Source organism: Neomonachus schauinslandi, chromosome 12, assembly GCF_002201575.2.
Source record: "Neomonachus schauinslandi chromosome 12, ASM220157v2, whole genome shotgun sequence".
NCBI lineage: Eukaryota > Metazoa > Chordata > Mammalia > Carnivora > Phocidae > Neomonachus > Neomonachus schauinslandi.
Genome location: NC_058414.1, coordinates 20,877,228 through 20,900,908, shown reverse-complemented (window position 1 = coordinate 20,900,908; position 23,681 = coordinate 20,877,228). Strand labels below are relative to the sequence as shown.

Genomic DNA, 23,681 nt, shown 5'->3' with positions numbered 1-23,681 from the left:
TGCACAGCTGATGGTCTCGCAGGGAAGATTACACATGCACACAAAGATCTGGATAGCAGAGCGTTACCCAGTCTGCACTCCAGTCTATACCGACAGGAAGTAAAACTCCAAATCTGAGACAGAAAAGAAGTATCTAGGGGAGAGGACACAAAACAGTAAAGGGGAGAAATGCGTGAGGCAAAGAGGGGGAAGTCATTCGAGGTGGGGGAGACCCCCATCAAGCAGGAAGACTCCAGGCAGGGGGGTGACCCTGGCATTAACACTGCTACAATGAATAGAAAACACATCTGCTGCTCATAACCACTTAGCCCCACAATAATAACAACAGAAATGCTATTAATTATAAACTGGTTCTGAAAACAATGTAATAACTAAACTGATGATACTAATATTTTTATAGAATAGTTACGTGAGAGTAAGTAATTCGTGCATTCAACAAGTATTTATCAAGAAACCGTTATGTGTCAGAAACTCTACAGGTGCCAAAAATACAGCGGTGAACAAAAAAGATGAAAATCCCTGCCTTTGGGCAGTTCACATCCTAGATGGGGGAGACTGACAGTAAACAAAAGAAGTAAAATATCTACTTTGACAGATGGTGATAAGTACTACGGAGAAAAATAAAAAAGGGAGTGGAGAGAGTGGCTAGCAAGTGGAAAAGGTGCCACTTTAAATAGAGTGCTCAGAGAAGGCTTTGCTGAGGTGACATTCGAGCCAAGATATGCAAGACTTGACAAGGACAGGGCAGTATACTTTGAGCATTTCTGGATCTCACATTCAGTGTGGCTGGTTAACTGGGAGACAGTCCAAGAAAGAAAAAAAATAAGCTGGGGAGGACAGCCATTGGAGACCTACTTTTTTTTTTTGCATGTCTCAAAGCTGTAAGAAGAATCCCTTTAATGTCTTGAATCCAATTGTGCTGATACATTACATGTTTCAGTTTTCCTGATGCTAAGCCCTAACACTGTGGAGTACTTCCCCGGGACCTGGCACTGATGAGTGTCTTCTGTGCATGAGCCTGTTTCATTCTCCCAACAACACTACACGGTATCCTCAGCCCCATTTTACAGATACTGAAGATGAGGTTAAATAACTAGCTTGAGGTCACATAGTTGTTTTTTTGTTTGTTTAGATTTTATTTATTTATTTGTCAGAGAGAGAGAGTGTGTGTGTGTGTGTGTGTGTGTGTGTAGAAGCAGGAGGTAGCCGCAGGCAGAGGGAGAAGCGGACTCCCTGCTGAGCAAGGAGCAGGATGTGGGGCTGGATCCCAGGACCCTGGGAACATGACCTGAGCTGAAGGCAGACGCTTAACTGCCTGAGCCACCCAGGTGCCCCATGAGGTCACATACTTAAGGAATTAGGAAAGTCTTCATTCCAACTCAGGGCCCAAACATTTAGCCACCAAACCAGGCAAGCGGGAGGGTGCACTACACCACTGTTCAGAATGTGTCTTTATTAATTGCAATGTCTTTGCCTAACAAAAACTTATTAAATATCCAATCATTATGTTATACAACTGAAACTAACATAATGTTATATGTCAATTATACTACAATAAAATATATTTATAAAGAAAATGAAATTTTTTTTTTTAAAGCTGCTGTTATTAACACAATGCTCACAATGGTTCTTCATATATTTTTTTCTCTTGCAACCTAGAGACTCCCCTCGTACCTCAGCTGGGTCTCATTGTTCCTGAACTGCATTGGTTAAGATTACCCAACCTTGGATTTCAGAGGAATACTTTTCATTGTTCCGTCTGTCACACCAAGTAATTGGGACCAGCTGGATGTCAGGATGCGCGTGGTTACCGTGGTAATTCTGCTCTTCTTTTGTGAAGCCGCTGAGCTCCGCAAGGCAAGCCCCGGGGGCCCGAGAGGCCGAGCGAATCATGGCAGGGCGGGTGGGAGCAGGAGAGGCTCCAACCCGGTCAAACGCTACGCACCAGGCCTCCCCTGCGAAGTCTACACGTATCTTCACGAGAAATACTTAGATTGCCAGGAAAGAAAACTAGTTTACGTGCTGCCTGACTGGCCTCAGGATTTGCTGCACATGTTGTTAGCAAGAAACAAGATCCGCATATTGAAGAACAAGATGTTTTCCAAGTTTAAAAGGCTCAAGAGCCTGGATCTGCAACAGAATGAGATCTCCAAAATTGAGAGCGAGGCTTTCTTTGGTTTAAATAAACTGACCACTCTCCTCCTGCAGCACAACCAAATCAAAGTCTTGACGGAGGAAGTGTTCATTTATACGCCTCTCCTGAGCTACCTGCGTCTTTACGACAACCCCTGGCACTGTACTTGTGAGATGGAAACGCTTATTTCCATGTTGCGGATTCCAAGAAACCGGAATTTGGGGAACTACGCCAAGTGTGAAAGCCCCCACGAACTGAAAAACAAAAAACTGCGGCAGATAAAATCTGAACAGTTATGCAATGAAGAAGAAAGCGAACAGTTAGACCCGAGACCCCAAGTGTCCGGGAGACCCCCTGTCATCAAGCCCGAGGTGGACACCTCTCTTTGCTACAATTACGTGTTTCCCATACAAACGCTGGACTGCAAACGGAAAGGTTTGTAAGCTTCTTAGTTTTTCCTTTTCGTGGATGATTAAAAATGCTCTTTGAATCTTAGACCCTCCCTCCACTCCACCATGCCTTGGGATTCCTGGTGTCAGTTCCACCAGAGGTCTTTCCCCAATGACAATGGAATTTCCTCCAAGCTTTTCTAGGGTTCAGACTCAACGTGGTTGGTGATTTGGGGGGACAGTAGAGGAGGATAGGAGCTGTGCTCAGGAAGGGCAGCCAGTTGGGTCCTACTCTTGCTAATCAGAAGCTGTGGCTGTCAAGAATCCCCTTTATCTTAAATCACAATGTCATATAATTTAGGTAAACAATTGGGTATAAAAAACAAGTCCAAATGCTGTCTATCTAATGTGACTTAAAGCAAAAACACGGCGTGCATCTGTGGGAAAATTACCTCAAGGGAAATCACATGTGGAAGAGGACAGGCAGGAGCACTGTGAGAGGGAGGCCAAGTGGGCTGTAGTGACCTTGTGTCCGTACTTCTAAGAATCTGGTCTCAAGGTTTTAATAAACGCTTGCTAATATCCTGTATCTTCATTGTTCCCAAATTAAAACCTAAAAATATTGAAAGAACTAAGTTGAAAGTAGTTAATCCAAGAAAACTGAGGCTAAGGAAATCTTTCCAGAATATTACCTACTCTCTAAAAAAATCATTGCTGAGTTTTACAGCCCAGAGTCTTGGTCTGATACTGAGCACGGTCTGCACATGCAGGATTAATTCACAAAATAAGAAAATGGGAAATTTTAGTAATGCTCTTGACAGGTTAGTGTAGATGTTCTTGAAGTATGATCTGGGAACTGCTAATCTACCCTAGGATAACCTGCCATAGGACAGTGTCTCTTTCTTTCTTTCTTTCTTTTTTATTTTTTTTAAAGATTTTATTTATTTATTTGACAGAGAGATATAGCAAGAGAGGGAACACAAACAGGGGGAGTGGGAGAGGGAGAAGCAGGCTCCCCACTGAGCAGGGAGCCCGACACGGGGCTCAATCCAGGACCCTGGGAACAGGGCCTGAGCTGAAGGCAGACGCTTAACGACTGAGCCACCCAGGTGCCCCGGACAGTGTCTGTTTCATTTCTGGCATGGATTAATGACTTATTCATACTATTCAACTAAAGCTAGATGTCATTGGGTTAGGGTCATATCAGAACATGGTGTCATTCCTTCCATTTAGTTTAGGAGGTTTTGCTTTGTTTTGTTTCTTTAAGAACAAAAAGAGAAGGTTAAGAGCAACACAGAAACTCAGGCTCCTTTCAGGGGAACCACAGGCAGGAATTTGTTGACGCTGAAGAAGCAGGCAACCTGAACCAGGAGAAAATCTGTTCATTTATCAGCAAAGAAGTGCTCAAGCCTTGCGCTCCTTCTCAGACTCCAGAGGGGCACCTTGTTAGAGCACACCAAGGCCTTGGGACATGGAAAGGGGTGCTTGCTACAACACCCTGTGAAATGTGTATCATCTGCTGCCATAGGAGAACAATTACGGCATCATAACCAGGGAGATGCCATTCCAGGATCCTCTGAGTTTGAGAGAAAGTGCTCACTCATTGAACACCTACTGTTCTCCAGGTCCTCCACACACATGCTGTTCACAGCTTCCAGGAAAGTAGTAGGATCCCCATTTACAGTTGGGAAAAATGAAGCTTAGGGAGGTTCAGTCATTTGGTTGAGGTTTCGCAGGTAAGCAGCAAAGCAAAGATTCGAACCTTGGTCTGCCTGATCCTGCCGTCTTCCTTAATCTGATCATGTTGAAACAAAAAGCTGCCTCAACAATGGAAGCATAAAGGATTCCAGAAAAGTCAGTGTATGCTGTTTCTCTGCAGCCAGATTGGGTTAGAATTTCCCTGATGTTGTTACAGTGAGTACTTAATATTCCATGCTGAAAAGCATGTGTTACTAGGAGTGCCTTTGTGATGCTTAGATTAAAAACTTAATTTAAAAAAATTAATACCAGAGTTGCTAATCCTAGACTTGGGTTAGAAAAATTACTTGATAGGGGCGCCTGGGTGGCTCAGTCGTTAAGCGTCTGCCTTCAGCTCAGGTCATGATCCCGGGGGCCCTGGGATCAAGCCCCACATCAGGCTCCCCGCTCGGCAGGAAACCTGCTTCTCCCTCTCCCACTCCCCCTGCTTGTGTTCCTTCTCTTTGCTGTATCTCTCTCTGTCAAATAAATAAATAAAATCTTAAAAAAAAAAAAAATTACTTGATATAGCTGAGGCTCTCCCCTCAAGCTAAAGTTAATTTGCACTTGCTACAATAGGTGATAAAGAGAAAATATGTATAGTTAGGTTCATTGATTATCTGAGAAAAATGCCATCAACACAAAATTGAAGACTTCTACAGCTAGATTACACTATAATTTAAGAATAGATAACGTGCAGGCACCTGGGCAGCTCAGTCGGTTAGGCACTGACTCTCGATCTTAGGGTTGTGAATTCAAGCCCTGGGTTGTGAGTTCAAGCCCCGTGTTGGGCTCCCTGCTGGGTGTGGAGCCTACTTTAAAAAAAATTAAAACAACAACAACAAAATAACGTGAAGGGAAATAGCTTCCATTTTTACTGCTTTACTGCTCTTGGTCTATTTCCCTCCACAATGAGCCTATTTCTGCCTTTGTCTTATTTTCCATATTTTTGTCCCATTTTCTTTTGGCAAATGTCAACTTATAAAAACAGATACATTTTTTATTTTTTTCTTTCCTCAACTTATTGTTGTCTAAACACAGCCTTCCAGATATGCCCCATAAATTTGGGATGCAGACAGTGCCCCTTGTTTTAAAATACACATATTATTTGCTGGAAACAATGTAAAGTTTCATGGCATACACACTTTATATATATAATAATACTGGCTCATCCATGAAAGGACAACTCAAGTTCCTCCAGACATTAATGACTACATAAATCAGAGCATAGACCTTTTAGATTACAAAATAAAGGGTAGTTTTGTCTTTTAATATCAATATAAATTGCTTTCACTATGGTTGATATAAATCTATTGATTCAGTTGATTGTTTTTCATCATGGGGGATTGTTGATTCCCATAAGTTTTAAAGGCAATGGTGTTGTCTCTTAAACCTCCTGTACTCCCAGGTACTTCCTGGCACAGGGCCATGTGCTTTAGACGGATGATAATAACTGAGCTGCTTTCTTTGTTCTTGCAAAAGCAATAATTTAAGCAACCTTTAAAAATAAAAATACATAGAATTAAAAATCATGGCTAGAATTCAAGTATGACAATCTGAATTTAATTTACTGTCATTTTCCTTATTCCATTCTATAAATAGATACCAAATGTCAAATATGAAGAATCCCTGCCAAAGTGTAGTAATACTTTTGCTTATGTTCCACATGTTAGATACTATGTAGACTCTAAAGAAGCCTAAAACATGCTAGCAAGAGCAGAACTAGCAGTGGTATTAATTAGCTGTCAACTAAATGCTCCGTGTGCCTAAGACATGGTAGTTTACATGCATTATGTAATTTACTCTTCATAACCTTCAAAGAGCACTATTACTACCCTCATAAAGGAGGAAACAGAAGCTAAGTTGCCCTTCTAAAGTCACACAGGCAGTCCCCAAGCCATTGACCGCCATGCAATGTCATTTCTTCCTTCAAGATTCTAGGTACATCTATTAACCAAGAAAAATATAGAAAAGCTTTCTGGCTGCTTTCTCCCAGTACTGACTCTCCTCTTAGGCTCTGTACGATATACCATGTACAAGAAGCACACAGGAAACTCAAATACAGATTCCCCTAACTCAGGAGTTGTGCCTTTCCTGGCTGACAGATGATGAAAATCAGATGGTGTGCATAGGGTACCCAATATGTGCCAGTTTGACCACACAGACCTCAAAGATCACTGATTTTGCCTTAAACGTTTGACAGCAAGAAAAAGAAATAATAGCTTTATTCACTGGAGGACAGGCACTTGGCCGACAAAACTTAGTCTCTCAAAGGGAACAAATGTGAGATTAGTTGAAAGGCGTGTTTATGCCATATTGAGGTAAATGGATTTGCCAAAAATCCGTGAACGTGAGAGTTGAAAACTGCCTTTTGGCTTCACATTTACCAGAATAATTTACAATTTTTAAGGATTCATTTTACTTCTAAGATTAGGGCTGGGGAGAATTATGCAGGTAAATTGCTCTTAGCTGTCTCTGAAGTTAATTTCACTGCTAGTTTGAACAATGATTAGTAAGATTTTATTTGCAAAAGCAGGGTCATTTATGGCTCTTTGCCTGCTGTTACTGAGCCTTCAGAGTAGTTCTGACATTGCTGACAACTAAGATAGCCCACTAAATGGGAAATTACGTGGAGAAAATTTTCCAGTTTACTTCTCAAACTCAGCAGGTTTTGGTTGGGGAGGGGTAAGGTTGTCAAGGGTGATAATAGAGTAAATGAGGTATTTTTTGAGTGTTCACCAGGAATTTTAAGTAGCAGCAAATAACTCCGTGGTGCCTGGTCTAGAAATGGAGGCATTGACCAAATGTGACTTGTGGCCTGGGGAAATTCGTATTTATATAATCTTTATCAAAGAAACACACACTTAGCATCAATATTTGCAATTCTCATTCAAGTTTAAGATAAAAGAACTAAAGAACTGTTTTTACTCATCAGTATAACAAATAAGATTTTTCCATGTTTTTCTAAGCCATACGAGTAAAGGCTTTGGGTTGCATTTCCTGGTTTTACTTGTGGATCCTATTTTTACCCTATTCTTACTGCTGACAATGCCAAAGTTGGTTCTGCAATTCATAGTCCCTTTCTAGCATCCACAGGCCCATCACACTGCTTAAGTTGGATTTCAGGGAGTTCTCATAAACATTTTTTTCTACCCATTAATTTGTGGTTTACTCACTTCAGCTTGTCCTACAGTGGTTGCTTGGGAGGTCTCTGTCATCCACCCCATGTCCAACCCAGCAGATGTGGGTTCAGCAAGCAAGTCCTGATAAACAGCCTGCTTTCCAGAACCTAGGAGATACTGCCTATGGTGGCAAGGAAGACCTATAGTCCTTAATGGCTTTATTAGACCTTAATGAGGACTTGGGCTTTTATTCATAGTGAGATGGGAACAACAGGAGGATTCTACCGTCTGGAGGACTGGAAGCCATCTGGGAAAATGACATGATCTATGTTTTGACTGTATCACATGGGCTTAGGACACTTTGGGGATAATCCAGACAAGAGCTGATAGTGGCTTAGCAGCGGAGTAACTAAGAAGAGGTGAGATCCTGAGTATTGTGAAATAAAACCCTATTCTGCTTCTGAAACCTAAGAAAATGCCACAGACATTTTCAATAATTATTCCAAACATTTAATGTCAAAAAATTATTTCTTTGATCTGTCCTCAGTTGTCTCCATGGTTTTTAATTTTGCTGGGATCTCCATCTCCTTGTTTACATGTAGGACCCAAGAGAGAATATAGCTCTCCAGTTAGGGTCTTGATGATCATAAAGGGAGGATTACCTCATTGTTGCAACATTATAATAAGTTCAAGTCTTAAAATCTTTAAGCTTTCAATATATTGGCAGACAAAATTCTAGGTCAAACAGAACAATGCCTTACCAAAGGACAAAAATGAGATCACTCCCTATTTTAAAATCATTTTTATTACAAGAGTCCTTAGTATTCTTAAATCATTAAACTCAACACTTAATTAGCTTTTATTATTTATAATGTATTATCTGTTGCTGACTATGATAAATTACCGCAAAATTTAATGGCTTGAAACACACATTTATTATCTCACAGTTTCTGTGGATCAGGAAACCAGACCAGCTAGGTCCTCTGCTTCCACATCTTTCACAAGGCTGCAATCAGTGTATTGACCAGGACTCATACCTATGGTCTCATCGAAGGCTCAACTGGGAAGACTCTTCCTCCAAGCTCATATGGCCATTGGCAGAATTCAGTTCCTAAAGGGTTGTTGGACTGAGGGTCTGAATTCCTTGCTGGCTGTTTGCCAGAGGTCACCCTTAATTTCTGGCCACATAGGCCTCTCCAGTATGACAGCTTACTTCGTCAAAGTCAGCAGAAGAGAGTCTGCTGGCAAAATGAAAGTCACAATTTCTTGTAACCTAATTGTGGAAGTGACATCCAATCACATTTGCTGCATTCTATTGTTGGAAGCAAGTCACTAGGTTCAGGCCATATTCAAGGGGAGGGGTTGACACAAGGGCATACGTATCAGTAGAGAAGAACATTGAGTGCCATTTTAGAAGCTGTCTGCCACATACCATTGTTTATTTAGGATGTATTAGGCATTGTCCTAAGCCTCCACCATGAAGCTTCTAGGGTGGGGAAGGTACAAAAATGAAAGCAATCTGTAAAATGTATACTATGTCTGATGGTGAGGACTTACCAATTGAGGAAAAGCAGGTAAAGGTAGTATTAATGTTAATGCCCAATTGAAAACTGGGAGATGTCATTGTAAATATAGAGCTAGGAAGGTCTCATGGCCACCCCAATATATTGACTCCACCTCAGTTGTTCCCCCATTCCAACTTCAGCCTTTGCCAGTCTTGAGAATTCTAGGGCAGATGGAACAGCATAAATGGGTCAGAAAGTTCCCAGGAACAGGCAGCAGAGCATAGTGGATAGAAGTATATATTCTGAAGCTAGCATGTGTGTTTAAATCCTAGGGCTATGACTATGGGAAAATTGTGCCTCAGTTTCCTCATCTGTAAAATGAGAATAATAATAATACTTAGTCCATAGTGTTCTTGTCACTTAATACTTGTTAGAACACCTAGAACAGTTCCTGCACATAGATATCAAGATACTGAGATCCCATCAAGAAGAGAAAGCAAATTTAGCAATGAGGAGGATACTAAAGAACGAACTACCAATGCCATTCCATTTAAGACCATGGATTCTGTGTATTAAAAGAGGGAAAAAACAAGCCTGAGTCTTTATGAAAGTATATTATGGGATAAGTTCTAAATACCAGAGGGGTTTTTTGGGGTGTTTTTTTTTTTTTTTTTACTATTTTGAAAAAATTATCAGCAATTCAATTATTCTGTACCAAAAAGGGCATTATGGATAAATGGATACCACCTATTATAAGCTTATTTTACTGTACCCAGTTCAACAAATTTTATTCAGAAAGCCTTTGGGCCACGCTATTTCTCAGATGTCAATTAATCTGGACATTTTACTGCTTCTCGTTTTCTTTTGTGGAAACAGGTATGTGTCTCTTCAAAGTTTTCACTTGCTTTACTTAAAATTAAATAAAACCTTAGAATATTTTGCTAAAGAGAAAGTACAAATACTACACTAAAATATAACATAAACACTATATATTTTTAAAAGCATGATTTAAAGAGAAACAAATAGTAAAGACAAATTAGGTGAGCCCTGATTTCCTGTTCACCTGTGAAAAAGAACCTGGACTCTTTTTCCAGAGGCTTTTTCTATAGTAATAATAACAATAATACTGTTATTGTTGTTCCTGAGGAATCCAGGCATCTAGGAGTGGTGGAGTATAAACTAAATCACAAGGATTCAGGGAATATGTGGTGATGCGGAAGCAGAGGCAACAAGTCAAGACAACGCTTTTCTCAAATTTTAGCATCCAAGGAAAGGAGCAATAGGAGAGGAGCTTGAGGGCCATCAAGGTCAAAAGCTTTTTGTTCTCTTTTTAGGGTGGAGAGACCTGCGCTTTTTTGTTGGCAGAAGGAATCGAAAGAGAGGGATGAAATGAAAATACAACAGAGAGGCAATAGTTAATAGTGAAAACTCCTAGAGCAGGTGGGAAGGGATTGGGAGGGGACACACATAGAGTGATGTGATTGGCTTCATTTCCTTTTAGCTTTCTTTTTTTTTCCTAAAGCTTCCCAGGTGCTTCTAACAGACAGCCAGGAGGGAGCCCCACTGCCTCACCTGATGCCTGCTGTCCTCTTGATTTCTTGCCGCCACCTCAAGGACACTTCTCTGAATAGCTCAGCAAGGAGGGATACCCGTTCCTCTGCGTGTGATGCACCTGGTCCACAGGGCCTTGGTGGAGTTAGCACATTCTAAGTCTTGTTCATACCAGTGTTCTTCGGCTTTAGATAATTCCATTCCCCTTTAAGAGCCGACTCTTCAACCACAGGTGGAAGAGTGACAGAGAATATGGCGTGAGGGGAAACCTCGATAACCGGAATGTTATTAATTTTTCAGAGCTGAAGAAAGTTCCAAACAACATCCCTCCAGATATTGTTAAACTTGACTTGTCATACAATAAAATCAACCAACTTCGACCCAAGGAGTTTGAAGATGTTCATGAGCTAAAAAAATTAAACCTCAGCAGCAATGGCATTGAATTCATAGATCCTGGTAAGTTCCACAGAATAATAGCCCTTTAAATGGGTGATGGGTATTCTTTGATTTTTTTTTCCTTATGACAACATTTGTGGTAAATGCAAAAACTAAATAATAAAAAGGTTAAATTAAACATGCTGCCTAAATTAGAACTTGTTTGGCGCTCAGAGAAATATTTACCAAAATGTTGCTTTATGAAGGTTATAATATTATATATTACCAAGCAACAGTTATTCAGTTGGTCCAAATAAAAGTGTTTTTTGTAGAATAGATTTTAAAAAGAAGAATATGTGGTCAGTAATATGTTAAACAGATAGTGATTTTTAAAGGGAAATTCAGATTTGGTATTTTCTTTGCTATCCATTAAGTCCCAACTTGTTTAAGGCAAGACTTTAACGACTTGCTTAAAGTAAACTTGAGGGGATGGGGCACCTGGGTGGCTTAGTCGGTAAAGTGTCAGCCTTCGCCTCAGGTCATGATCCCAGGGTCCTGGGACTGAGCCCCGGGTCCGGCTCCATGCTCAGCAGAGAGCCTGCTTCTCCCTCTCCCCCTGCCCCTTTCCCTGCCCCCCAGCTGCTCATGCTTTCTCTCTCTCTCAAATGAACAAATAAAATCTTTAAAAAATAAATAAACTTGAGGGGTGCCTGGCTGGCTCAGTCAGTGGAGCGTGCAACTCTTGATCTCAGATCGTGAGTTTGAGCCCCACATTGGGTGTAAAGATTACTAAAAAAATAAATAAAACTTTAAAAAAGGTCTACCTTTGGCTCAGGTCTTGATCCCTGGGTCCCTGGATGGAGCCCTGCATCGGACTCCCTGCTCAGGGGGAGTCTGCTTCTCCCTCTGCCCCTTCCCCTGCTCATGTTCTCTCGCTCTCTTTCTCTCAAGTGAATAAATAAAAAAATGTTTAAAAAAGAATTTTAAAAACTTTAAAAAAAATTAAAATAAACTTGAAAATTTTTCTGCTAAGCACCAAGCTCATAAATTAAGATAAAATGTGCTCAAGCCAGAGCCAGATGTATTTTATCTAATCCTAGATCCAGATTAATTCTCTTTCCCATCCTTCAAATCTCCTCCCCATTTGCTAACAAGAAGCAAAGCCTCTGGCAAAAATGAGGATGGTACGTTATATAAGCACACTGGATTTGGAAAGAACTGAGAATTACTGCAATTTTGATCAGATTTGTAACATACATATTTTCATAGTGCTACTTCAATTTGAAAAATCCTATCTATAAAAATTATCTTAATATTATTAATAATTCAGTGTTAATATCATAAATATTTTCAGTTCAATTGTTACTTCTGCATTTCTTACTGGTAATTTAATACCATTAATAGAACAGTAGGATTTTAACATTGTAGAAAGTGAAAATTGAGAATGAATGTTCTGGAGCTACAAAGGCGTATTTTAGTGTTAGTAACATCTTTTTAAAATATTAAGAAATGATAATTTAAAATTTTCCCACAATAACAACACCATGCTACACTTACACCTTAGCCTGTATAGATGATGTAAACCTGGGGGTATCTTTAGGTTGTGAGGTCAAAAGCAATTTTCATTTCACAGTGAGTAAGAATACAACAGAGACATCCTTCTCCCAGTTGAAGCAATCATCATGTTAGTGTGGCGGTCAGTCACTGGTAGCCAGTCTCCACAAAGCTAGGCCACAGTGTAAAGAGTCTGGAAGCGGAGACCCTCCTCTCTTGCTGCATGAGAACCAAAGAGTTGCAAGACAAGCATGCCTTGTCCCGGGGCCCTGGGCTTACACCCATCAAAAGTATCCATGCAATTGAGTTTTAGAGTTACGTCTAAAAGAGACTAAAATGTTTGTTATTCTATGGCCTAACTTAAATTTATTAAAATAGTGAATAATGGTACAACAATATCTTCATTGTAATGGAAGCACAGTCTGTAAAGAAAACTAGAGAGAAATGAGAAAACAATGCAAAGATAGATAATACTGCAAAATGGGTTTATTTCTAGTGATGTTTTTCCCTCATCAGTTATGAAATTCCCATAATTGCAAGGATTCCTTTACCATCCTTGAGATCTCCTGAAGGCCTCTCAAACTCGTTTACCTGGTGTGTTTTCCTTGCTGACACACACGATGAACTGTTGTTCTTTTTTTTTTCTCAATTCAGTCCCGGGAAAGTATTTTCTACATTAACAAATATATGTTGAGCACCTACCGAACGTCAACCACTTTCCTGGAACAAAAAGTATCTCAGCTCTTCAACAAGTCAAAATGGCCTAAAGAGGTTTTAAAAATAAAAGACCTTCAGGGCGCCTGGCTGGCTCAGTCAAGTAGACTGTGCCACTCAATGTCAGTGTTGTGAGTTCAAGCCCCATGTTGGGCAGGGAGCCTATTTAATTTTTAAAAAATACCACAAAGATTAAAGTCCTTCTATATTTCAGGACCGATGAGCTGAAACAGAGCCAAAGTAGACTTAAGTAAATACTTATGCTGGTAGGTACACAAACGCAATGAGATTTACTGGTTTTAAAAGGCACGAAGTAACAATCTCATGAAATGCCAGACTTTCCGGCCGAAGAGAGAAAGAAGACACCCTGTTAGGGGTTTTAGCTCCTTTAAGAAGCAAATGAAATCCACCTTTCCCAAATGCTTGAATACACAGGGTTTAAGTAAAAACTATAGTGCTTGCAAAATAAAATCGAGGAATGGGTTCACATGCTTTCAGTCTGAAGGGCTGCCTTGTTTTGAGGAAAGGAAATTGTGAGATGGTTGGTTCACGGAATGTTGGCCAATAGGGGAAGAAATGCAGTGTCTTCAGAACTGTTATTACCCGCGCTGATCTTTTGCTCCTCCCCAGCCGCCTGCCCGATCCCAACTCTCCTATCCAGGCCATTGCTTTCGCACCAAGATAGAAAGAATTCTTTTTAGGGGAAGTTACGAGTTTTGTCTGAAAGCAAATGACATGAAGATGGCTCATGGTATTGGTATCAGAGCACATCTTCCCAATTCAAAATAAAGGCATTATTGTATGCCCCGAGTATTTTAAAACAGTAATGAGAAAATGCTTGAAATGGAAATAAATATTTGAAATCAAGGTTGACCAATAAGTTCCAGGTTTAGTCCACATCAACTGAAATAGGGATGATCTAGGTTTAGATTTCTTTCTTTATTCCCGGAGGGAAAAAAAAAAAAGAGGTTTTTGTTGTCTTATTTTTGTGTTATATGTTTGATATTTGTTAATTACCGACCCTCCAGCAGAATTAAATCCATGTGGATTCAAAGCTGACAGCTACCATAGCTTGCCAAAACACAACCAGAGGTTTTCAAAATGTTGATTAAAATTGTTTCATTTTGGACTCTACAGGAATATAGTTCCCTCCCCCTAAACAGAGAAAGGGCTGTTTTCGCAGCATTTTGAGTTTGCTGATATCCCAGGAAATGTCAGATTCATCACCATACACATTTTTTCATTGTTTATGCACTTATGTCTTACATTTGAAATATTTTCCTAATTCATGCTTTTTTTGATGGCATCTTTGCAATGAGTATTTAAAAAATGCACTTGAGCCCAGAAAACATTTTTTAGAAAGCTAACATAAAACTGATTTTTCAAATAAAATATTGTATTCTAGTCAGTTAAATCCAGGAAAAAGCTTTGTGTGAGTAAAAACACACTTCAGAATTTTGCATTTAGACATGTATACTGTTAGGAAAATTTAATTAAAACCAAAATTTCCCAACACAGAAATTCTCTCCACAAAGGTAGTAGAGGGAAAGAAAAAAAAAAAAAACGCTTTTATTATTGAATAAGCATTAAACCAGAATGTGATGCACATCACAGGAAATCTTCTAAGAGATTGCAAAGACAGAAATCTTACTCTTTTATATAGCCAAGCAGACAACGCAATACATGCATGTTTTCAGGGTAAATAACTAGTCCTTAAGTGAAAGGACTTGACAGCATTATTTGTCATACATGGTGCATCCTAACTTGATCTGGTAATTGAGGTGACCAATTGGCTTTATCCAGAGAAAAACAAACTCCATCTTTATATGAAGAGATGGTTTTGCAACTAGCAGCAAGGCCCCTTGGGTCCCACAGAAACTGGAAGATAGGGCTGCTATCTCCCTTGATGTTTACATTTCAAAAGAGATGGTTCTCAAGTCCTTGGGAAAGACCTTCCTGGCTCTCAAAGTTGACAGAAGCCCTAGTCAATCTTGTAAAGGATATGGATGCATTTCAGAGAGTATAAAGTACTTAAAATTACAAGTTTTCTCAAGTAAACGCTCTGCGAAAAAGGAGAGGAAGGCAATCTCTTTTCTTTATTTTTCAACCAGGAGAATTAAGTCTCTTATTTTTTTTGTATTTGTCCTGATAATACGCCCTACAGTTGGATGTGACCCAGCTATTCATTGCGTTAATAAATATTTTCTGTTTCTAGCTGCTTTTTTAGGACTCACACATTTAGAAGAGTTAGATTTATCCAACAACAGTCTACAAAACTTTGACTATGGAGTATTAGAAGACTTGTATTTTTTGAAACTCTTGTGGCTCCGAGATAACCCTTGGAGATGTGACTACAATATCCACTACCTCTACTACTGGTTAAAGCATCACTACAACGTCCACTATACCGGCCTGGAATGCAAAATGCCTGAAGAATACAAAGGGTGGTTTGTGGGAAAATACATTCGCACTTACTTCGAAGAATGCCCCAAAGACAAATTACCAGCATACCCTGAAACATTTGACCAGGATACGGAAGATGAGGAATGGGAAAGAATACATAGGGATCACACAGCAAAGAAGCAAAGTGTAAGAATCACTATAGTGGGATAACTGGGAAATTGTTCTCAGGTTTTGTGTTTGCTAGACCGATGTCAGAAAACCACATGTTTACATTGGGATTAACATGTTGCCTATTGATGCAGGGTTATCCAGCTAAAGGAAGGGTCCCTTAATTAGTAGTAGTAGTATTGTGAGAATTCTAGCCCTCAAGGGAATACTTTCATCCTGCTTTCCTGCCTGTTGCAGACCGGCCTTCAGTGATGATTCCGCACTGGTCAACTGCAGGATTTGGGTCCTAATGATGACATTGGAATTTCATAATGTCCTGTATAAATGTTTTTACTGCTTTTTGAAAATAAAAAAAAAAACTTGGTTCATTTTTATATGCCTTGTGATAGCTGCTGGTGCATACCTAAAGATCAAAATGAAAATATATGAACGCTTAATAAATATAAAATATCATTCTCTCCCTCCGCCCTTCCCACTTTTTTTTTTTTTTTTTTCAGTAAGTCAGCTTATACATAGAATAAAATCCCATTTCAGACTCCTGTGCATTCCAAAATGAGGTCCTGGTATTCTCAAATTCTCAAGTACTCTTTACTGATTCTTGCAAACAACTGTCAAGCTAGACCTGAAGGAGAATTGTCACAAGCAAATAAATAGAGAATCTGGAAATTGTATTGGAGACTGGTCAGAAGATGGGACTCCGAAGAATTTGCAGATGGTGTGAAACATTACGAAACATGAGCAACGAAGAGGTATAAACTCTAGAGAATGTGGAAATAGCACTGAGTTTTGAACAGAGTTCAGACTAGAAAGCCACCTGCCAGTGGGAAGGGCCTGAGCTCTTCAATATGTCAAGCATAAAGCAAAGGATGAAGTTAGAATTCAGGGTCAGGACTGGGGATGAGGCAGAAGCCAGCAGGAGGCAGTGATCTCAAAAGCAACCTAGTAAAGAGGTGGTGTCCAAAAGAGCCCCATGATTTGGGTTTGCAGGTTAAAATTAGCTCACCCAGGGAAACGGATCATCAGAAAAAGAGGAAATACCTGGAGAATAACCCCATCAGCTAGTGTTTTGATAGATAGCTGTACTATTAGAAAAATTAAAATATGTATATATATACATATCCTTAAAAATGCCACTTCTTCATTTTCATAGAAATTTCCCTTTCACTCTGAGTTGAATACATTTTCATTTCACATGTATATAACAAAGTTTAGCAAATGGTCTTACTGGATACTTGCACAAAGCATAAAAGCTGATATACGACAAATAGTACTGAGCATTTCTTAAGCACCGACTAGATACTAGACACTGTGCTCAAAGCTTTACATATTCTAATTCTCACAAGATCCCTCTGGGGTAGGTAATATTATCTGCCTTTTCTAGATGAGGAATCCAAGGCTTAGAGTTTAGGTAACTTGGACACAGTCACAGAGCTGGCAGGCGGCCTAGCCAGCATTCAGGTCCATCAAGCCCTTTGTGCTGTGCAGGACTCTGCCCATTTTGCCAGTGGTTTGGATTAGGGGTAGAGACTTACACATACTCGGTCTCAAGGCAAATCCTCACCTTATTCACTGTGAGGTAATAAAGGGAGCTGTTAAATCTGTTACTAGAGTGTTAATGTTCATGAACGCTCAGAGTAACATACTAAGAACACAAGACCTATTTCAGGTCTGATGGTGGAGAAAGCCTAGGTGGGAGACTGAGGCACACAGTGGGGACACAAGGGTTCTAGAAAGAAAGGAGATTAAATCTGATTCAGAGAAAGGGCTCAAGTTACTCTCTGGTTCCATTTTTGGAGGCTAGTTGGAGATTTTATTGGTTGATTTTTATATTCAGTGTCATCTTCCAGATCTATTTGGAAATAAAGCTCTGAAACACATTGCAATAGAAATTGATCCATACTATTCAAAAATAAGTTAGAGTTGCTAATATCTCCCAGGACCAAAATTGAAGTACATTTTTTAAAGCTTAGGATTTGCCCCTTCTCTGTATCAGAGTTTATACTTTTCAGGAAAACAGAGTTAATCAATGATGAATTGAACATTTAGGTACCTCGTCTCCTGCCGATTTCTTGAGAGTTGAATAACTTGTCTTTGGACCTTTCTTCTGTTCAATAGATGATGAAGGTCAGGAGATTTAAAAAATAAGTATGTTTTGTGGCAGTCAAAAATATAATCCTGAGATCTACATATTTGAACATACATGTTTAAATGTAACAATTATTTATCCAATACTCAAGTAATATTTGGATAAATACTCAAGTTCTGTTTTGTTCTGTTTGTTTTAACTTTCCTACTAGTCCTCAAATTCCCTGATTTTTCTGAAGTAAATAAGATTCACTGCAAGCTGAGGTCTCTTGAGTCCTAAGTCTGAGTCATTTCTGACCTAGCCTGGTTATTTGGGAAAGATACTTAACATTAAGCAGTTCAGATTTTTCATTTACTAACCATTCATCCTCTGGGGCTTACGCCCAAGATCAATTAATGTCTGTTTCTGAGGAATCCGTTTCTCCTACTCTGGCAAATAGAAGCAAATCAGTACTGAAAATCTACTTGCCTAAATTCGATGAGACGTCGAGGCTCCTCTCTTCAAGAGGTGGGGGGGAGGGTGTTGGTGAGTGGAGGGGAAAATGTAATCTGTGACTAACAAATCAGTGTAAATACTAGAGTGAATAAGAACAACACGAATGGGGCAGGGAGACTGGCAAATTACTTCATAATTTTGTTCAAAACATTTCAATATTATGTCTTATAAATTCTAGAAACATAAACATGTAACTACAGGGGTAGTCACACGTCAAAGCTTCTTCTGAACTGCTCATCTTGCCAGTCACCGAGTGAGTGGAGAAAAATTTCAGCCAAGTGGAGCCTCTCATCCCCAATATATCTATTTTACTAAAGCACAACACAACTCCTGAACTTAGAAGTCACTTGTGTCCCCGTGACAAATGTTTGCTGAAGTGTTTTAGTATATACTCTGCACACTTAATTGTCACAATATTATAGCAAGCATTTTTCTCCCCTGCCCTCAGCTACCTTTTAAACATTTTAAGATAACAGTTTAAAGTTAATTTTATTCTAAGGTTTTTGCAGGCAAGGATTTTGTATAACTCTTGTGGTCATTCAGCCAAACAGCTCCAATGATTAGCCAATATTTACCTTCAGTGTAGCAATCAGAAAGTCAAACTTCTTGCCAAAAAGTGTGTAATTCTAGACACACCAATAGATTGACTGACCTTAGCTGGGAGAAAAAATTGAAAAGCTGAAACATCGCTGAGATTGGTTTTTTTTTTTTTTTATTTGACAGAGACAGAGATAGCGAGAGCAGGAACACGAGCAGCGGGAGTGGGAGAGGGAGAGCAGGCTTCCCGCCGAGCAGGGAGCCCGATGCGGGACTCGATCCAGGGACTCCAGGATCATGACCTGAGCCAAAGGCAGACGCTTAACCGACTGAGCCACCCAGGCGCCCCTCCCCAAAGCCACTCTTAAGCATGACACACAACCTATATTTTCACTCACAACATCTAAAACCTTCTAAATTTGGTGAAAATCTGCCCAGCCATTTTTTACATTGTAATTACAGATACAAAGAAATTTAATTTTTTTTTTTTTTAAGATTTTATTTATTTATTCATGAGAGACAGAGAGAGAGAGACAGAGGCAGAGCGAGAAGCAGGCTCCACGCGGAGCAGGGAGCCCGACGTGGGACTCGATCCCAGGACCCCGGGATCATGACCTGAGCCAAAGGCAGACGCTTAACGACTGAGCCACCCAGGCGCCCCGTGATTGGGTTTTTATCTTTGACATACTCAGGGTAGCTGGAATTAAAACTGATTTCATTAAATAATCTTTAGCAAATTAAAATATCATAAAGATGAGATAGGTAGTACATTTACTTCCTTAGAAAGCCAAGGTCTACTCAGGCTTGCATGTTTAATTTTTTCTGTGATAAAGACTTTTGTACTAAGAAATACAGAATTACACTTCTAGATAAATGTGAATTTATTTTTTTTAAATTTTTTTAGAGCGAGAGGAGGTGGGAGGACAGAGGGAGAAGGAGAGAGAGAATCTTAAGCAGGCTCCACACCCAGCATGGAGCACAACACGGGGCTTGATCTCACAACCCTGAGATCATGACGTGAGCCGAAATCAAGAGTCAGTCACTTAACTAACTGAGCTACCCAGGTGCCCCAGATAAATGTTAAATATTTTTAATATTTGATGTAAAGAACATATGCCATTGCATAGTACAGAATTGTTTATTGTTTGGCCCTCTCTGTATTCTCTACACAAGTTGCAACTTCATGTTGCCCATTTCCTCTCCATCCCAAACTTCCCAGTGGACTTTGTGTCTAGGCATCAGGAAAGGTATTTATGTGGAAACAGATAAAAAAAAGAAATCTAGGGCAAGTTATAGCTGTAAATGTCAACATTTTAAAAGAATATAGACTCAGTAACCTAAATTTCCACCTTAAGAAACTAAAGATGAGCAAGAAAATCCAATGCAAGCAGGTTAATAAAGATTGGAGTGGGGATAAAATAGAAAATAGAAAAACAATAGAATCAATAAAAATCAAAGTTGATGTTTGAACACTCATGTTCATAGCAGCATTATTTCACAACAGCCAAAAGTCCACTGATGAGTGAACAGATAAACAAAATGTGGTATATACAGCTAATGGAGTATTTTTCACTCTTAAAGAGGAGGGAGATTCAGATATGAGCTGCCACATGGGTGAAACTTAAAGACATGATGCTAAATGAAAGAAATCAGGCTCAAAAGGGCAAATATTGTGTGATTCCACTTATATAAGGTAGTCAAATCCATAGAGGGAGAAAGTAGAATGGTAGTTGCCACAGGTTGGGAGTAGGGGGAAATGGGGAGTTAATATATAATGGTTCAGCGTTTCAGTTTTGCAAGTTAAAAAAAAAAACTTTTTGAAAAGGTTCTGGGGGCGCCTGGGTGGCTCAGTCAGTTAAGCATCTGACTTCAGCTCAGATCATGATCTCAGCTTACTGGGATCAAGCCCCACATTGGGGGGGTCTTCACTCAGTGTGGAGTCTGCTTGTCCCTCTCCCTCTGCCCTTCCACCCGCTCATGCTCTTTCTCTCTCAAGTAAATAAATAAAATCTTTAAAAAAGAAAAATTCTGGGGGAGCTGGGTGGCTCAGTGGTTGGGCGGCTGCCTTCAGCTCAGGTCGTGATCCCAGGGTCCTAGGATCGAGCCCCACATTGGGCTCCCTGCTCAGCGGGAAGCCTGCTTCTCCCTCTCCCGCTCCCCCTGCTTGTGTTCCCTCTCTCTCTCTCTGTCTCTCTCTTTCTCAAATAAGTAAATAAAATCTTAAAAAAAAAAAAAAAGAAAAAGAAAAATTCTGGAGGTGGATGGTGATGATGGTTCCACAACCATGTGAATGCACTTAATGCTACAGAACTGTACACTTAAAATGGTTAAAATGGTAATTTTTGTGTTATGTATATTTTACCATAATAAAAAAACTAAAAAGTTGGTTGTTTGAAATGGTCAACAAAAATTAACAAACCTGTAGCTAGACTGATCAAGAAAAACAAGGGAAGACTAAAATTTCTAAAATTAGAAATGAAAGTGCATGCATTACTACTTGCTTCACAGGAATGAAAAGGATTATAAGAGAATACTATGAACAATTGCACTTCAACAAATTAGGTTACCTACGTTGGAACTGACAAATTCCTAGGAACACACAAGCTATCAAACTTGACTCAAGAAGAAACATAAAATCTGAATAGATCAGTAACAAATAAGGCTATTAAATCAGCAATCAAAACACTTTCAACAAAGAAAAGCCTAGGACCAGATGGCTTCAGTGGCAAATTCTACCAAACATTTAAAGAATAACATCAATCCTCAAACTCTTTCAAACTATAGAAAAGGAGAAAATAGCTCCTAACTCATTCTGTGAAGCCAGTATTAGCCAATAAAGAAGCCAAAGACCTCATAAGAAAGGAAAACTACAGAACAATATTCCTTTTAAATATAGATGCAAAAATCCTCAACAAAATATTAGCAAAGAAAATACAGCAGCATATTATAAGGATTATACACAATGAACAAGTGAGATTGTTCCCAGGAATGCAAAGATGGTTCAACATACAAAAATCAATGTAATAACAACATATTAATAGAATGAAGAAAAAAATTTCAGTTGATATGGAAAATGCATTTGACAAAATTCAACACCCTTTTATGATTAAAAAAATTCAACAAACTAGGAATGAAAGCCTCCAGAGATACATGCCCTGCCATTTCTCAGAAACTCACCCCAGTGTTCAACCACCATTGCTAACATGAAAATATTAGGCCAAACCAAAACTTTGAATGTTGCATCTTGAGTCCATTTTCTTTCTTCAAAAAACAGATTTTTTTAATAGTCCATTTTTCTGGAGGCAGTGAGTTTGGGTGACTAGCACATTTTCTTTAAAGTTTTTGTTTAAATTCCAGTTAGTTAACACACAGTATAAGTAGTTTCAGGTATACAATACAGTGATTCAATGCTTCCATACAATACCCAGTGCTCATCACAAGTGCATTCCTTGATCCCCATCACCTATTTAACCCCTCTCCCCACCTAACTCCCTCTGGTAACCATCAGTTTGTTCTCTATAGTTAAGAGTCTGTTCTTAGTTTGCCTCTCTCTTTCTCTTTTTTCCCCTTTGCTCGTTTGTTTTGTTTCTTAAGTTCCACATAAGTGAAATCATATGGTATTTGTCTTTCTCTGATTGGCTTATTTTGCTTTGCATAATACTCCCTAGTTCCATCCATGTGGTTGCAAATGGCAAGATTTCGTTCTTTTTTATGGCTAAGTAATATTCCATTGTGTGTGTGTGTGTGTGTGTGTGTGTGTGTGTGTGTGTGTATAACCACATCTTTATCCATTCATCAATCAATGGACACTTGGACTGTTTCCATAATTTGGCTATTGTAGGTAATGCTGCTATAAACTAGGTGGCTAGCACATTAAAGTTTACAATTATTTTGTTAAATCTTTATTACTAATAAAGTTATAAGTTCATTCAAGATGGCAGACTAAGCACATATTTCAGCTTTCCTCTCCTACCCAAATTCCAAGAAATTATTTTTTTTCAAAAATCTGTAATATCCCTGGAAAACAAAGCAGGAGTGGTATTGGTGGATCAGACATTAATAGTTCCTAAAAATCCAAAGGCAGACATGACGAGATTGAATGAAGAACAAGCAAAACATGGCTGCTGTAAAAAAAGGAACAGCACTATATGCCTATACAGGGTGTATGCCAGGAATAAAAGATGTAATAATAGTAACACTATTCTCATTAAAAATATGAAAAAGGAGTAAAGAATGAGACAAGATGGCTGCATATCCCTGCTACTGAAAAAAAAAAAAAGAAAGAAAAGATATAAGGATTGGAATGAATGGAAATAAATGACCTGCCTAGAAAACCCCAAAGAATCAACTGGCAAACTATTAAAACCAAGAAAACAATTTAATATATAATCAAATACAATAACATCATGTAAAAACTATAGCTCTTTTCAGCATCAGCAACCAGTCAGAATTATCCCATTTGGTATATTTTCTTTACTTTTTCAATTAAAAAAATTACAGGTACAGTTGAAACTCCTTGTGGCGCCTGGGTGGCTCAGTCGGTTAAGCATCCGACTCTTGATTTCTGCTCAAGTCATGATCTTAGGGTCGTGAGATCAAGCCCCACTTCGGGCTCTGGGCTGGGTGTGGAGCCTGCTTAAGATTCTCTCTCTCCCTCTCCTTCTGCCCCTCCCCCACCTTCTCTCTCCCAGAAAGAAAGAGAGAGAGAGAGAAAGAAAGAAAGAAAGGAAGGAAGAAAGGAAGGAAGGAAGAGAAAGAGAAAGAAAGAAAGAAAGGAAGGAAGAAAGAAAGGAAGGAAGGAAGAGAAAGAGAAAGAAAGAAAAAGAAGAAAGGAAGAAAGAAAGAAAGAAAGAAAGAAAGAAAGAAAGAAAGAAAGAAAGAAAGAAAGAAAGAAAGAAAGAAAGAAAGAAA

The 23,681-nt window shown here is 39.2% G+C and overlaps 2 protein-coding genes across 3 annotated transcripts in view; one reads left to right on the top strand and one right to left on the bottom strand.

The window, feature by feature from the left end:
- FBXL13 (F-box and leucine rich repeat protein 13) overlaps positions 1 to 23,681 on the bottom strand; it is a 230,063-nt gene that overhangs the window by 116,788 nt on the left and 89,594 nt on the right. The window lies entirely within an intron of this gene.
- LRRC17 (leucine rich repeat containing 17) lies at positions 1,798 to 16,235 on the top strand. 2 transcript variants are annotated; one of them, XM_021689697.1, is made up of 4 exons: positions 1,798 to 2,569; positions 10,739 to 10,894; positions 15,297 to 15,670; positions 16,150 to 16,235. In XM_021689697.1, exons 1-4 carry the CDS (start codon positions 1,798 to 1,800, stop codon positions 16,150 to 16,152), a joined length of 1,305 nt encoding a protein of 434 aa, XP_021545372.1. In that variant the 3' UTR covers positions 16,153 to 16,235. The 2 variants fall into 2 exon arrangements, with proteins under 2 accessions (XP_021545372.1, XP_021545371.1); XM_021689696.1 differs by lacking the exon at positions 16,150 to 16,235 and having other exon boundaries at positions 15,297 to 15,694.